At 49.8% G+C, this 16862-nt stretch overlaps 2 protein-coding genes across 2 annotated transcripts; both read left to right on the top strand.

The window, feature by feature from the left end:
- The first annotated feature begins 1365 nt into the window (after nucleotides 1-1365).
- OCSTAMP (osteoclast stimulatory transmembrane protein) lies at nucleotides 1366-5270 on the top strand. Its single transcript, XM_072350413.1, has 3 exons — nucleotides 1366-1654; nucleotides 2698-3727; nucleotides 4250-5270. The coding sequence occupies exons 1-3, from the start codon at nucleotides 1611-1613 to the stop codon at nucleotides 4550-4552; spliced, it is 1377 nt and encodes a 458-aa protein (XP_072206514.1). The 5' UTR covers nucleotides 1366-1610; the 3' UTR covers nucleotides 4553-5270.
- A 4696-nt stretch (nucleotides 5271-9966) lies between these two features.
- On the top strand, nucleotides 9967-15300 carry LOC140259272 (thyrotropin-releasing hormone receptor-like). The gene is made up of 2 exons (XM_072350416.1): nucleotides 9967-10740; nucleotides 14647-15300. Exons 1-2 carry the CDS (start codon nucleotides 9967-9969, stop codon nucleotides 15022-15024), a joined length of 1152 nt encoding a protein of 383 aa, XP_072206517.1. The 3' UTR covers nucleotides 15025-15300.
- Nucleotides 15301-16862: the final 1562 nt, after the last annotated feature.

Here is a 16862-nt window from a genome sequence, read left to right as displayed (position 1 = left end):
GGTGCCTGCCTCTTGATAGGACAAGGGAAGGTGGTTTCAAACCACAAGAGGTGAGATTTAGATTCAATATAAGAAAAAGCTCTTCACAATAAGAGCAGTGAGGCACTGGTGCAGCTTATCCAGAGAGGAGGGGGATGCCATGGAGACACCCAAGGTCAGGTTGGATAAGGCTCTGAGCTCCTGATGGAGCTGTGGGTGTCCCTGTGCATTGCAGGGGAGTTTGACCAGATGGCCTTTGAGGGTCCCTTCTAGATCAAACCATTCTATGCTTCCCTTGAAGGCTGGACCACTCAGAGTACCTCACTCAGCTCTCTGCACAGGTCCCTGGGCGCTGTGAATACTTTGGCTGCGCCATGCAGGAAGGGATGAGGGAGCAGACAGAGACAGGCTCACACTCAGCATTGCTCATCCTTCAATGGCTGCACTACTGTGAGGACCGGCCACATCCCTGGGGAAGGAGCTGAGTCCCAGCTGAGCCCCAGCCCTTCGCCCTCTCTTGCTGTAGGGAGCATGGGAACTGGCTGGGAGCCCCATATTCCCACCGGCAGGAGGGCTGGAGGCAGCAGCATCACTTGGGGAGGCCCCAGTGCAGGTTTGGTGGAGACAGGGAAGGCTACGTGACCTTCACTGTGCTCTGTGAGTGGAGGAAGGCAGGATTTGTGCACAGTTCTTCTATACAGTATCTTGGTGTTTCTGACTGGAGGAGGGAGATACATCTTCCCCCCTCTTATCTGGAAACATGTCTTGGAGCAGCCATCATAGCTGGTCCTTCCCTGAGGTTTGGGGTCTGGAGCTTTGGGAATCCCAGCTTGCTGCAGGATTCTTTACAGTGGATTTGTTGGCCATAGGGAATTAGGAAAGGTGCAGGTCTGCCTTTGCTAGGACAAGATGCCCAGATCCAGCTGTGCATGGCCATGGCCCCAAAGGCAATGCTGGGCCTGGAAGGCTCCAATGAATGCCCTGGTCACTGTTGGTCATTTCTGGCAGGCTGCATCTCCCTGTTGAAACCATGAACTCATGTGCTGGGTTCACAGTGCTTAAAGGGAGACTGTCTAACAACTCTCACTTCTGTACCCCGGTGGCATCTGGCTGCTTCATCCTACCTAACTCAGAAAGGTTTGCAGTTAGGAAACCTGACGAGGTTTTTACTGGGGCCAGCAGCCTCATGTAGGAGCTGTAGATGAGCATATTCTTGGGCCATGACTGATGCCTGCCAGAGGAAAGCCCCCTTCTCTCTAAGTGTTCTCCCTGCTGCTGGGATGAGACAGCTGATTTCCCAATGCAGGACAGTGACACCCCATCTCCCATGTGATCCTTCTTCCCCCCAGTCTTTCCATATAGTACTGACTCATTCCGTATGGTACTGACTCATTTCTCTCAGCAGCGTGTCATTGCACCAAGCCTCTGCACCTTCAGCAAGACTCAAGGGAGTCTGACAACGGGGTTGCTTCTGGGCTCCACATACCAGGTTTGTCCACTTAAAACAGGAATCTACAGCATCTGTTGACCCAAATTGCCTTATGAAGCCCATTTTTTGACTCCTGGCTGCCTGGTGGATTTCCCAGCATCTGGCTGCAGCATCCTCAACGGGAGTAGCAGGGCACTGGAACATGGGGAACCTACAGACAGGACTGGGACACATCGCATCATCCAGGTATGTAACACCTGTTTCAGTCCTATTGTCCCAATAGCTTTGAACTGCCTTTCCACTGGCAAACCACTGGCAACTGGCAAATGTATTAGCTAGGAACAATTCCTACTCTGGGGTTATTGCTGCTGCTGCTGCCAGGCTGGGGATGGGCTCTCCTGGCTGGTCTCATCCTGGGGAGGGGACTGAAAACTGCAGTGGGAGAATCCTTCTCCCCATCAGGTTTTCTGCTCTCTGGAGAGTCATTCCAGATCAGAAGCATGAGAAATAGTACTTCTTCCCAAACATTTGTTTCCATTAGGCATTTAAATAGCTCCCTGGGACATTTCATCCTGCCCGCAGTAGCCAAATTCTTAACCTTGGAGATTTCCTCCGGCACTGAAGCATCTGTGTGAAACAGTTCTCAGTTCTGTATTTGTCACCCACAGATTTGCTGAGTTTCTTGGTCTCCTATTAAGAAGCAGGGAGGCAGAAGCTCCTCCTCCTGCTCCTCTGATCCATTAAGTACCTTAATTACTGAGCTAACTATTTCCAGAGGAGCTGGGAGTCCTTTCTTCCCTTCTCTCTCTTCTAAGAAGCCACCAAACCTACTCATAAACACAGCTAAAGAGTTCAGCCTACTCTGAACGACATTATGATTTTGGTAGAGGAATATAATGCTTTCCTCTACTGATATTAGAGGAGGAAGAGTTGCTTAAAACTGGCATTTGATCTTTCATAGAATCATGGAATCACTGAGGCTGGAAAAGACCTCAGATTCCCAAGACCAGCCCCAGCCCACCCTGCCATGCCCACGAGCCTATTGCTGTTACCGGGGAGCAAAGGCCAACACTTACCTGGCCACAGCCTCTTTCCAGGGAGTTGTAGACAATGATTTCACCAACTGCTTTGAACTTCCCTGGCCTGCATGGTTGCATGGAAGACGAGTGCCAGAAACTTGGGTATCAAAGAGACAAAGAGGGAGACCAGAGAGGGACGTTACAAATTCCCCAAATCAGTGCATTTCTGTATTTCCCTTACTAAAACCTCAGTGCTTGTTCTTTGCACAGAGTGCGTGACAACCCCTGTTGTGAAGACTGCCTCTTCTCAAGAGTGCACAGGATCATGACAGAGCAATGGTCCATATACTCCAAACCAGTCCCAGCAGGCAACCGGGAGCTGTGGGTCCTATTTCTGCAGTGCTCCTGCATCACCGTGTTGCTCGGAGGCCTCTTCTACAACTGGCTCCTTGCATCCCTGGAGTACCCCCAGCACATCTCCACTGCAATGGCTGTTACCTTCAGCCTGCTCCTCCTCCTCTCCCTGTTCTTGGTGCATCCTGTGCGCTGCGCCTTCAGCATCACCATGCCAACGCTGGGCACCAAGCAGGGCCGCAAGCTTCTCTTGTCAGCCTGCATCATGATAGTGGTGGTTAACATCACCCCCAACATCATCAGCAACATCAAGACCTTACTGCAGGTCATCCTGTGCATCTCCAAGAATTCCTCTGAGAGCATTTTGAACTCCACTGATCTGCTGGAGAACGCTTCCTGGAGGCTGGGGGATGAAATCCAAAATTACGCTATTTTGAGGCCCATGGATGGACGCGTTCAGTTTTCAATGGTGAAGAACAATTCCTTGATTAACCAGGTGCACCTCGCTGGTGAGAAAGCCAGGAAGGATTTTTTGGCTGTTGAGGTGCTGGTCAAAGATTCCGTGCGAGCAGGCAACAAACTGGTCGCTGCCTTCTCCGTGCTCTACCTCTGCTTTGAGTCTGTCTGGTACTTGAAGAATTATCTCACCAACCTCCGCTTCGACAACGTTTACATCACCAAGAAGCTGCAGCGTTTGGCTGAGGATGGAGGAGCCTCCCATTTGCTGGTGGGCTCAGCCCAACACCTCATCCACCCCACGGGCCTCAGGCTGTCCCGCGAGGAGCTGACGCTGAGCCTGGTACAGGCGCTGCGCCTCTCGGTGGCCCTGCTGCTGGTGCTGGTGCTGGTGGCCCTGGAGCACCTCGTCTTTGGTGTAGCAGACGTGGCGGTGAGGAGGATGGCTCAGCTCTCTGCAGTGCCCGTCACGCTCAGCATCAAATACCAGGTGAGTGCTGCTTGGGGCACACAGATGGGTTGGCTTTCTGCAACTCCCTGAAGGAGGCTGTGTAAGGTGGGGTTCAGCCTCTGCTCCCCAGTAACTGCAATAGAACAAGAGGTGGTGACTTTAAGTTGTGCCAGGGGAGATTCAGGTTGGAAATAAGGAAGAATTTATTCTCAGAAAGAATGGTGATGTTTTGGCACAGGCTGCCAAGGGAAGTGGTGGGGTCACCATGCCTGGGGTGCTCAAGAACCATGAGGATATGGCACTGAAAGCTGTGGTTTAGTGGGAAGTTTTGGTGGTAGGTGGATGACTGAACTAGATGATCTTAGAGGTCTTTTTCAATCTTAATGTTTCTGTGATTCTATGATTCTCATTCTGCTTTTTAACTCCCCTATTCTACCTTTCCTTCTTCCTCCTGCCCCAGCCTGTGCACATCCTAGCTTAGATTACTGCTTACAGTGAAGCAATAAGGGCACACAAATCCAGGCTCATGCCTCATTTAACCTCTTACTCTCTTTATTTCAGGCTGGAATAGACTTCTTGAAAATCCCATTTGCTGTGAGGGACGTTAATAGGAGCTACCATCACTCCCTGACCTTCAGCTCTGCTAGCTGCAGAATCAGCCCCCCAGTACCTCCCAACCCCTCTGTGCTGCTGGTTGTGGGGCTGCTCTTCTGCATTATCTATGCCACCGTGTTCCTGGAAACCTACGCGCGCCGCCTGTGCAGGAAAATTGCTGCTTCCTTCTTTGAGAGCCAGGAGGACAAGCGGGTACATTACCTCTATGGCAAGCTGTCCCGGCAGCACAGGGAGACACAGTGTGGCTGAGAAATGAAGGGAATGACAAAGACCATGTGGCAATAACTGGGTGTGCAAAGAGATCACAGAATTCACTCTCCACAGTCAGAGAAGTGGTTGGAGTCTGGGAGCAATATACGCCAAATAAAGAGAGAAAAAGGCCCAAAGTGACATTTTGCATTAATCTACATTCACTTTCTACTCTTAATTCAATCTAGAACTCATCCAGGAATGATGGAAAAAGGAACCCAAGATAGCTCCTATGACTGTGAGGGTGTTGGCAGTGTTATGCAAGGCTAAGTGTGCATGGGAGGTGGGTGGAGGAAGTGCTCCTTCACCTCGTCACTGATGGAGGAAGTGCACCCTTCATCGATTCTTATCATCGTCAAGATTGGAAAGAAAAGACCTATGAGATCATCTCATCCAACCACTTCCTTTCTTCCTGTAGTGATCGCTACAGGCAGCAAGCAAAAAACCCCAACAATATTAGAGTTGATTAACAATCCGTTACAGAATCACAGGATCATTAAGGCTGGAAAGACCACAAAGACCATCCAGTCCAACCATCAGCCCATGCCTGTGACCGCTCTAGAACACGTCACTCAGTGCCACATCCACATCTACGCTTTTCTTGAAAATCTCCAGGAGTATTAATTAATTTATTATTATTTAGTTATTATTTAGAATATCTATTATTTATCATTTAAAGTGTTGTTTTAACCTGCTGAAATAAATTCACCACCTTGTGACCACGAGAAGCAGTTCCTGGGCATGGGAGGGAGAAGGAATCAGTGCGTGAGGACTTGCTGAAATCTCTTCACCAGGGCTCTCCAGAATAACAGATAGAGCAGCTGTAGGACTACAGAAGAGGAGGAGGGCAGCCAAGAAAAGGTCAGCTCAGGTCAATATCCAGGAGGATATAGAAGTGGTGGAGTGAAACCTGACATTGGAGCCAGCGCTCTGCAGGGAGCAGAACGGGGCAGGACGTGGAAAGCTGGGCTTTGCTAAAGCAATAGCTAGTTGTATGTGTTGGGTTGCTTCAAAGTCAGAAATGGTGATATTGTAACTAATATGCAGAAATCCATCACTGATGCATACCTTTTGAAAGAGGCAGATCAGAACCTGGATAAGGACAAGAATCACGAGGAGAGGGAGCTGAACCAGTGCCAGCTTCAAAACAAAGCAGCTTTGCAGCTTCATTTCTTCAAAGCATGTCTATTATTTCCCACTCTTCTCCCATTAGAGTCTTCATTAAGATAATTATTTGGCATAATGTACCTCAAAGAGATTAAATTACAGAAGTGAAGTGGCAGCTGCAAATACACAAAGTCACAAAGTTCTATCAGCTTCTGAGTAGCTTGAAACAAAGTGATCTGGATTATTTTTTGAGCACCTATCTAACAAAACCCTGGTATATTTATCTCCCCAGGTTTCTTAATTCCCTGCCATTAAGGTGATTAATACTAGCACCTTTCTCTCTCTGCAGCAGCTAGACTGCTTTGCCATAGAGTTATAGAGCTATTGAGGTTGGAAAGACCTCTAAGTTCACCAAGTCCAATTCCAACCCATCCACTGAACACAGTGCCACATCCCCACAGTTCTTGAACACCTCCGGGGATGGTGACCCCAATCACCTCCCTGGGCAGTTGTGCCACATCGTGTGGTTTCTGCAGCAAATGCTCTGTGGTGTTCTGGAGCACATGCAGAAGGTGATATGGGGAGATATAGGGTATGGGAAGAGGAGCCTGGAATAGTTGGGTCATCCCCATGGCTTTGCTCAGAGATGGGTACCCCGGGTTCAGAGGAGTTGGAGCAGAGAAGACCACAGATCTGGACTAAAAGGACTGAGTCCCATCCACAGGTGGGACCCACTGCATCCTTCACACTGGCAGTGCCTCACTCCCAGGGCATTTGAGCATCATGGGAGGAGGAACCCATGAAACATCCATTTTCAACCTGAAAATTCTCCTTTGCTAGACCAAGCTAACCTCGGTCCAGAGTGGTTCTTTCTTTTCCAGTTTCTTTCAGCTCACCCTAAATTTTAACTACTGAAGACTGATTCTGGAAAGTTTGTACTTCTAAACACTGAAGTTCAGCATGAAAGAAGCCTTGATAAGGGTAATTGCATCAGTTTGAAAGGATAATGATCAGTGTCAGGTGCTGCCATTCTGCCTATGCCTCCGGCATCACAGCTGTCATAAACCTGTGCCTGAAGCAGAGTGCTGCCATTGCCATTCTGCAGGTGGGTCTTCAAGGATTATAAAGAGATTCATATGAATGTTTTGCACACATTACACCAGTTTCTGTGTTTTCAGTGATGAGAGCAGTGGAAGAGTCTGGGCCTTGGAGGAACGTTGGAGAGTAGGTGATCGGTGAGCTCTGTCATGGCAATGCTGGGTTGCTCCCTCTTCTACACTGCACAGAGTGGTCCTCAGCTGCCAGAACCAGTAACCAATGACCAGGCACAGCATCTGTCACTCCTGCAGTGACCCCAGCTGCTGTCTGTGAGTAGCAGTCAGATGCACTGTGTATGGGAGATTGGTAATCACAGCCTGAACCTCTGATTAATCAGCTGAGGCAAGTATGGGGTCAGCTGTGGGAGCACAGCTGAGAGTGATGTAGCTGTGCTCCCGGAAGAGGTGGAGCTCGACTCCATCCCCTCTGAGACCTCATTTAAGGGCTGACTCCCACTGAGGCAGCATCTCTTGGAGATTGCTCACCAGTGAGGACTGTCCCAGCTTCTTCAGCCAAGGCACCACCACTGGTGAGTTTTCCTTTACTTATTCCTTCTGTACATTTGCTACCATCTGTATATTAACAACCAATACACACTGTGAATTGGGAACTGTCAGAAAACCATCCTTTTGGGAAGAGCTTTTAGAGATCTTTTTTGTTTGTTTGTTTTATTCACCAAGGAGGAACCAGAAGGTACAGAAATGAGCTCAAGACATGAGACAGCTGCAGAGATTCCACAAGTGACACGCAGCGCCCCACTGTTTTCCTCATTTTGGTTCTTTTGAACTGAAGACTGTGTGACGTTTCACTCTGACTCAATGCTTCACATTTTGCAATGGTGAATTTCCATATTAGTGCTTCATAACAAGCCTTCAGCCCACAGGAACAGAAGGAAAGGGGGAAGAAGCAGTGGCAGTCACTCCAGATGAGCGCTCACAGCCAGGATGGCCCAGGGGTCACATTTGTGTATGTTTTCTAGTTATAGGCTGCTCCAATCTTCAATTACTCCTCCCACTTGGAATCGGTGGCAAGATGCACTTCTATGTTCACAGAAGCCCCACAGTCCTGCATATGGAGCTGGGAGTAAAACTAACTTCCCTCTTGGGAAACACTGCTGCCATGTGACCACAATGCCACAGAGCTGGGGTCAGTGTTGTGCTTGGTGATACTGCTACAGTGGTTTGGGTTTTTGGCTATGGGTTGGGCTTGAAGATCTCTGCAGCCTAAAATTCCATAATCCAGTCCCAAACTCTCCCATTTGTGACCTTTTTTGTGCTGTATCTTCTCTACTTTCACCAGCACCGAGTGCTGGTACAGCCTCGGTGGCCCAGCTCTAATAGCAGAAGTTTTATGGGTGTTATACAGACTGTGAAGCACAATTCTCCAGAGAATGGAGAGGTGTTTTTCACAAAGGTGGCTGAGAGGATCATTTTTTTCCAAGCAGCGTCTACAAAATACGCTAAATCTTAAAGGTCTCTTTGTGTTTAGGACCAAATGAGCCCACAGCAGCCAAAGGAAAAGCGCGAGATTCACATTGCAGAAAGGTCAAGTTAGATGGAAGCCACAGTGGGGTCAGGAAGCAACATCAGAGAAGGATAATATACGGCAGCTCTGCTGAAAACACTGCACAGAGCAACCAGGATGCTGCAGTTGGAGCAGCCAAGCTGTGTTCCTGACTGAGGACAATGTTGGCTGATGAGCGTGGCAGTGCCTTTTGTCTGACAGCTCCCCAGCATCACAGGAAGGTGTGTGATGGACACCATCAGATTGGATCCAGCAGTGAGTGGTATCTGTGGGTGAAGAGCTGCTGTATGAGCTGCATCCTGCCTTTCTGTACACCTCAAACCAGCTCAGTAGGGGAATGAACTATAAACAGTGTCATGAAACAGTACCGTGAAATAGTGAATCTACTAAAAAAGCAAGGAAAGATAGAACAAAGTGCATCTTGAGGAGAGATGGGCACAGCAAGGACCTGCCACTGAATCCCCAGCCCAGGGCTGATCCAGAGAACAAAGTCCTGGGGCAGGATGCAGTGAGCCCAAAGAGAAGAAAAGGAAAGGGAAGAAGAGGGTATTTGCCCTTCACAACTGATCCAAAGCTGAACAAAATATCACAGAGGGGAGTGAAAAACTACAGTGACTGCACCCTGTAAAGCTGACTGGAGGTATACGCAGGGAAAAGGGGGAAGTCTTATTTGTCACAGCAAGGCAGAGCTTGGGGACAGGTTGCTACTTAGGCAGGAGAGCATGGAGCTGGGCAGGTGGTTTTTTATCCACACTGGGACTGTAGGATCCATGCTTGGAAACATGCCTTTAAAGCCGCAGACTGGAATCTCTCAGCATTGAAAATCCCTCACAATTTGGGGACAGGTGTCTGTGCCTGGGATTAATGGCGTGGCTCTGCTCCTAATTGCAATGTAATCTAATTGAAAAGTGAGATTTTCTCCTTGCCCTTTCCTCCACTCCATAGGTGAGGTATGATGAGCACTCTATCTTTGCAGTCACAGTTGCTCTTTCCATCTGAAAATACATTTTCTGAGAGGCTGCAGAGACATCAGGAGAGAGAACAGATCTGACAGCAGAGTAAGGCTGCTGCTGCATTAACCTGTTCTGGGGGGAAACATCTCAGCCTGGGATAGATATGGACAGTCCGGCCTGGCCAGCAGAACTCCCAGCACGGCGTGGGTAAGACTTTCCCCAGTGGAGTGGCTCCACTGTTTCTTTGAGATGGGGTGACTGTGGGACAGCTGATGGGAGGAGGTTTAAGACCCAAAGGGAAAGCACGGCTCTGCCCCAGCCCAAGGGAAATGGGTAAGGCATCACACTGGTCCCATCCTCCTGAGATGAGGAAGGAAGACAGGACTCCAGCTGGGCTCCTTCCTCTACCTCCTCCTGTTCCTTTTCCTCTCCTTGGCTCAGCAGTGCACCAGAACCCAACAAGTGTAGGTGGGGAGCAGGCATGTGAGGAGGTCTGGGGGGACTCTGGGGGTCCCCAGGGCTGGGAAGAAGGTTGCAGGGGTTGGGGTTTTCTGGATTATCCCTGCCCCTCCTAGCAGTGGTTCAGCGAGGGAGGCAGAAGGGGGAGCAGGGAGGGGGAGAGGGGGAGTGGAGGGGGGTGTTGCAGGAGAGGTGGGTGGAGAAGAAAGGGGAGGGGGAAAGAGTTGGGAAGGAGGGGAGCTCACCAGTGCTTGCAGAACCCGTGCAGCACCCATGGAGAACAGTTCAGCCAGCCCAGGAAACATGCTGGGCAACCAAACATTGGGCAGGATGCCTCGACAGCCCCTGGAGCTCCAGGTGGTCACCATCCTGCTGGTGCTGCTCATCTGCGGGGTGGGCATAGCAGGCAATGCCATGGTGGTGCTGGTGGTGCTGCGCACCAAGCACATGGTGACCCCCACCAACTGCTACCTGGTGAGCCTGGCTGTGGCCGACCTGCTGGTACTGCTGGTGGCTGGGCTGCCCAACATCTCTGACGTGGTGGCTTCCTGGGTGTACGGCTACGCCGGATGCCTCTGCATCACCTACCTGCAGTACCTGGGCATCAACATCTCCGCCTGGTCCATCACTGCCTTCACAGTGGAGCGCTACATCGCAATCTGCCATGCCATCAGGGCACAGCTCCTGTGCACTGTGGCCCGTGCCAAGCGCATCATCTTCTCACTGTGGATCTTCACCTCCCTCTATTGCCTCATGTGGTTCTTCTTAGTGGACACATCCCAGGTCACGTTCTCAGATGGGGAACAGGTCAGCTGCGGCTATCGTGTCTCCAGAAGCCTTTACATGCCCATTTATTTCTTGGATTTTGCTGTCTTCTACGTCATCCCGTTGGGACTTGCAGCTGTCCTCTATGGCCTCATTGCCCGCATTCTATACATGAGCCCCCTGTCTGCTGCACCACAGCATGCCCTCGGCTCAGCACATCGGGGTGGCTCCCTCCAGCAATCCTGCCAGGGCAGCAGAGGGACTCTGAGATCCCGCAAGCAGGTATGGGACCCTGGCGGGCTGCAGGTTCTGTGTCCATGGGACCAGTGCTTTGGGTGGGGGGAATGCTCCAATAACTTGTGTTTTTGTTTTTTGTTTTTGTTTTTTTTTTTTTTTTTTTTGTGGGGAAATTTTGCTGGAAAAATGGGCTCCCTCTGCCTTGTCTGAACTCTGCAGAGCTGCCTGCATCACTGGGAGTGGCTGAAGTGCAGGGGTTTGGGTGGACAATTAATACTCATCGCCTGCTAGGTCCTGGGATGAGTCAGTATCTAGGCATGGGACCTTGCATGAAGGCTGTCCCATTCATGTTTCAAGCTCTGAGACATTGTCTGTATCAAAGTCAAGGGCTGTAGCTTGGAAGGTGGCTGAAGCCTCTGAAATCAGCACTTCTGTTGCCTTTGAGCAAGCAAGATGTTATTTCCAGCCAGCTTGCAGTAGGTTTCAGCCCGCCTTGAAGTCCTCAATTCCCCAACTTGTTGCTTGACCTGCATAGGGTCTTCCACTGCCTAGGAGAAATGATTCAGAGTCACGGAAGGTGAGCGAGCATCTCAGGAGTGAATATTTCTTTAAGAACTTACGGGCTGGATGATGGCATTCCAGCCCCTGGGAGCATCCTATGCTCTTTTCTCTGGCAGTTTTCTTGATCTCCATTATCCCCTGCAATATCCCAGCAGACAAAACCTCCCCTGGCTGGCTCACACCTCAGAGCTGGGGTCACAGGAGTGGAAGGGAAACTGTTGGTCACAGCCTGAACTTCTGATTAACCATCTGAAGCGACGAGTCAGCAACAGGAGCACAGGTGAAGGTAATTCAGCTGTGCTCCCAGAAGGAGTGGAGTTCGGCTCCTCCTCACCTAGATCCCATTTAAGGGCTGACCACCACTAAGGTAGCATCTCCTTCTGGAGATTGTTCTTGTGTGGAGTTCTGGTGGTGAGCCTCAATACTGGTGAGCATCCATCTTGACTGAAGGCCTCGGAGTTGGTGAGTCTTTTCTTAGATACCCTCTGGCTGTTTATAATTACAACTATACACTTGTATTATTCCAACTACACACGGGAGTAAAGATGCCATTGCGTTTAATGATGTCATAATGTATACCCCTGTCTAGTAATTTGCAAGAGGTGATATGAGGGCCCAGCTTGAACCAGTAAGTGTGCATGGTGATGGGCTGGAGGTTGGACTAGATGACCATGGAGCTCTTTTCCATCCTTAATGATTCTATGAGTCCATGAATTAATCCATTGCTGGGGGAATGACCTACTGGAGGAGCAAGTTATCTGTGCCGTGCCTCACAGCCAAGTAAAACAACACAGGTACATTGATAATGGCTTGGGGCAGACTGAGCAGCAATGCAAAGCCGTGTCCTACAGAGCATCTTCCTTGGCTCTGCCTGAGATTGGCAGCTCACAGTGCGACGGGTGGAGGTGCAGGAGCTGTGGGGAGTCGTGGTTCTGCATCTGGCTGCGGCGAGGAAAAACAACGCCCTGAAATCAGGGAGGTGGGAGGTCCGGTGGGAGCCCCGCAGGGTCAGTGCCGAACTCCTGAGGCCGCACAGTGACTCTTCCAGGAGAAGCTGCGGTGTGTGGGAAGGCACAGGGCGTCGGAGGGACAGAGCGGGACAGGACAGAGCTCCGACAGCGGGGATTCGGTCTGCAGCAGGAGCAGCAAACCCTGCCCGGCTGCGGCAGAGCTTTTCTGATGAGCGGCTCTAACTGGCTTTCTTGGCACGTTAATTACTCGCGGCCGTGGTTGGAGGGAAGAGGCGGCGTGCCCGGTGATGGCACCTGTCTGTCACACTGCGGGGAAGTGCTGACAGCCCTTGAAAATGTCACCAGGAGCTGAAGGGTCCCGTCCTGAGCATCCGAAGTGAGGACAGTGTCGGAAACGGCTCTAATAGGAAACGCTCCAAACCGCGGGGGTGTGAAGGAGGACCTGCCGTCCGAGGCGGAGGCGGATAGGGTTGTCCATCCCCTGCAGAAGCAAAGCACGGACCGAGCTGCAGCCTCCTCCGTGCTCGGGACCGCTAGAGGGATTCCTAACAGCCGTGCAGGCATTTAGAGAGACGCAACGGCTGAGAAGCAAATGAACGACCAGTTGTGTTCAGTGCTCCATTGTGTTCAGCCTCAGAAAGGACTGCAACCAACTCACCACTCAACCCGAGGATGCGCTATGATGTGCTACCCCTGGCTTTGTCGCTGCTGCACAGAGCTCAGCTCACACTTCATGCTTTTCCCGTGATCCTGAACAAGGAGACTGACAGCAGCCAAAAAGTCAGAGCTGTCTCAGCCTCAGAGCTCAGAAGGCTCTGTCTGCATGGGATGGGCAAAGTGCAGAGCCTGCCCTCATCTCCCAGGAGGAGCACTGAACTGCTTGGTGTAGGGGCTTATGTCCTAAACAAAACTGCTCTTAGCATCACTTAACTGGATGAGCTGCTTGCATTTGGCTGTAGAGTTCAGTTTTTATCACGTTTTTGGATATAAAGACAAAAATATGACCAGCCAACCCATAAATGCTGAGACCAGCTTCTGGCACACCTTGTACCAACCCCTATCTTCCCTAAAGGCAGTGAGCATGCTGCAGTGTAAGCAACAGCCTGAGCATTCGTGGTATCGCTGTGAGATCTCACTCTGGGAAGCATCCTCACATCCCCATTAAATCACATGCAGCAAAACACTTCTATTTTGGCCTCAGCTCCAATAGCTCCTTTCTTCTAGGGAAAGTTCTGTTGCCACCATGTACAATTTCTACTCAAAGCATTACAGGAAGGCAATGCTGTTTGTAACTCAGTGGGGGAAAAAAAACAACAACAAAACACTCCAAGAAAAGCAGAAAACTGAGTGTGATCCAAGTGCTCATTTCCTTATAGAAAACCGGAGTCATTGCACAACCCCTTTTTGACATTTGAAACACCACTGCCTCAATATGATTGCAGCATTGATGCTTACTCATACTTTCCTCCTCGGGGACATGTGTATTCTGTGAGCATTTGCTGGAGGATGTTTGCCACCTACCAAAAAGGGCTGTCAAAGTTATTAAGATCATTGGAGTTCCAGTAGAGGGGGAAAAAAAAAGAAGAAATAACAAGACATTTTCTTCAGCAATTTGAGTCAAGCTGAGGGCGATTACTGCTCAGTGCTGAGTTCTCAGTACCTTCTTGTTCCTGATGTGCTGACGGAGTGCTTCCCTGCTGTTCTGTAAATTAAATTAACCCACACTGATGAGCTGCAACTCCCATATCAGCAAAGTCAGGAATTCATGTAGGACTCCAGGCAGTCTCATCTGCTCCCAGTGCTGTACCAGGAGCCCCGTCCATGGGAGGACACAATAAACAAGTATGCCCCAGGCAGGTGAGATTTACCCCTGGCAGCCCCAAAACTCAACATCGTACTTTTGCACAGTTTTATTTCCTCATTGATTTATTGCTATTTTCACTTTTTTTTTTCCCTGCCACAGAAATTCCCATGATTATTTCCAACTCATTTCCAGGCTGATGGCTGCTTGTCCTGAGGAACCATGGAATCATTAAGGTTGGAAAGGCCACTAAGATCACCCAGGCTACCCCACCATGCTCGTAAGCCTTGTCCTTCAATGACACATTTCCATGTTTCTTGAGCATCTCCAGGGACAATGATTCCCCCACCTCCCTGGGCAGCCTGTGCCAGTGCCTTGGATGGAAGGCCTTTGAATGGTATTGAAAACCTATCATTTAAAGGTTTTCCTTAGGCAAGACTGCATCACAAACAAGATGAATTCAAAGAGGAGTAGACAGTCCCTTGGTTTGTGATTCTCTTTGAAAGAGGTATGAGTGATATTATGAAATACCTGTCTGCAGTTCCTCCAGGTGGGAAGGCTCTGCTGGGGCTTTAGCTTCACCTGGCTCTTTCTCTTCTCCATCTCCCCACTCACCAGGTGACCAAGATGCTGGCCATCGTGGTGGTCCTCTTTGCCCTTCTATGGCTGCCATACCGCATGCTGGTGGTAGTGAACTCCTTCGTGGACCCCCCGTACCTCAACGTATGGTTCCTCCTCTTCTGCCGGATGTGCATCTACTTGAACAGTGCCATCAACCCCATCATCTACAGCCTGATGTCGCAGAGATTCAGAGCTGCCTTCAGGAAGCTCTGCAGGTGTGGATGGAAGAACATGGAGGTGCCCACACCACGCAGCATCCTGGTGCTCTATAGCAGAGCGAAGGACGGCTCTCAGGGCACCCACCAGGATTACCTGAATGGACCCCCTGCACCTGAGAAGAGAAGCAAGGCTGCCACACAGACACCAGGACCCTGACATAATGCAGGCAGTGGGAGCTGTGTGGCTGTGTGCACCACGCTGGGAAAGTGCCAACAGAAATTGCTTGGGCACTGAGGCAAGCTTAAGTTAATACCTCTCCAGGGCATTTAACAGAATGGATTCTTAGAGGCAAATTAATTTGCTTTTCCTTAATGCTAATTTATTCTTGTGTGTTGAAGCATTAGGCACAGGTCAATGTTCAGCATCTCTAAAGAATCTGTAGTTAAATATAGCAGTGCAACACCATTCTGTGTTAAGTGCAAGTGCAGCTGCTTGTCGAGTCAGGCCAGAGCATGGGAAGGAAATGCAGGAAGAGAAGGGCAGTCAAGGAAAATCTGCTGCCAGAGCAGGTTTCCTAGAGGGTAAGCTTCCCCCACCCAAATGCAGGAGATGCCTGATGTGAGCTGCTCCTCCAGGGCTCTGTTGGAGTTAGTGGGACAATGAGGCACTTTCTCCTCTCATTCCAGCTGAACACACTCCTCTGGTGTGTTATTTCCTTCCACCAACACCAAAAGGATCAGTGTGCCTCTCCGATGGAGACTCATGCATTACACGTGGCTGAAGCTGGGTATCACTATCACAAACCTCACCCTGTGCTGCTGGAAAGATTGCTGTGCCAACCAGCCCAAGGACACTTGCCCCAGACTCACAAGCAACTCTCTGGATTGGGAGTAAAATGTAAGAGATTACACACAAGGCAGATGCTAAGGCTCCTGCCAAGTAAAACAAGAGGCAGCCACCGGTAACCCTGAAGTGACTGCACACCATTCTTCAAACAGCCAGTTCAGCCTCAGCATCCACCACTGCTTCACAGCAAACCAGAGCGTTTAATCAGATCCTTACCTCTGCTTTGGAAAAGGTCTGCGAGATATTTTAAAGCAGACACGATTGAAAAACAAACCCACTATGTCTATGGAAAATAACTGGGCAAACAGACATCGCTCCATGCAGGGAAGGGTTTAGGGTCTATTTTGTTTCCGTGTGGGGTGGCTTTGCATGTGTGATTATTATATTGTGAATTATTAAATCATGTATTGTGGCCCAAAATTACTTGAGGATGAAGAAAGAGAGCACTGGTTTTGCAGATAATTACGAAACTGTTTATGTGGAAATGGAGGTTTCATATCGCATTATTTGGTCTATTTCTGAATATTGGATCTTCAGGAGTGAAGTTCCTCATCATTCATAAGGAAGCTCTGCACAGAAATTTCAGAGTTGCTTCATGAAGAGTAAGGAAATCCCTTTGCTGCAGTGCAAGAAGAGCACTTAGCACAAGAAACGAGAAGTGAGCAATTTACTGCTAACGGTCTTTTCTATTGCAGAGATGTCTTTTCCTCTTACTGCTGTAAATCGCTACCAGCTTGCAAGCACTGTGGGGTCAGAGAGAAGAAGCAGGCTGGGGATGTGTGCTCTGTGCAGAGTAGAAGGAAAGCCAGCCTCATCCTGCAGCCACTTGGGGTGTTGGCAGCCCAGACCTCTGCCAGCACAGCCCAGCACTGAAACATCTCTGCAAACTCATTTCTGTCTCCCCATCATGTTTCCAAGCTCTGAAATTTTTGTTCAGCAGACTAAAGGCTCAAGTAAGACTCACTTCTCTTTTCCCCTTTCTGCCCTTATCTGCCCTTATCTGCCCACATACTGCGTGACCCTGTTGCTATTTCTTGAGAAGTAATTGGCAGATAAATTCCCCTGGCACAATGAGACCTCTAGTAAATGCACTGCAGTGTTAAATTCTGCAGATGAGCTAAGAGCTCCTGATCCCTCTTGCACGTACACTGACACATTGGGACAGTTGGAGAGGGTTTTAGGTGGAGCAGTGTTCCGTGTTTCAGGTG

The sequence above is a fragment of the Excalfactoria chinensis genome, chromosome 15, assembly GCF_039878825.1.
Source record: "Excalfactoria chinensis isolate bCotChi1 chromosome 15, bCotChi1.hap2, whole genome shotgun sequence".
In the NCBI taxonomy this organism is placed as follows: Eukaryota; Metazoa; Chordata; class Aves; order Galliformes; family Phasianidae; genus Excalfactoria; species Excalfactoria chinensis.
This window is presented reverse-complemented; position numbering and strand designations above follow the sequence as displayed.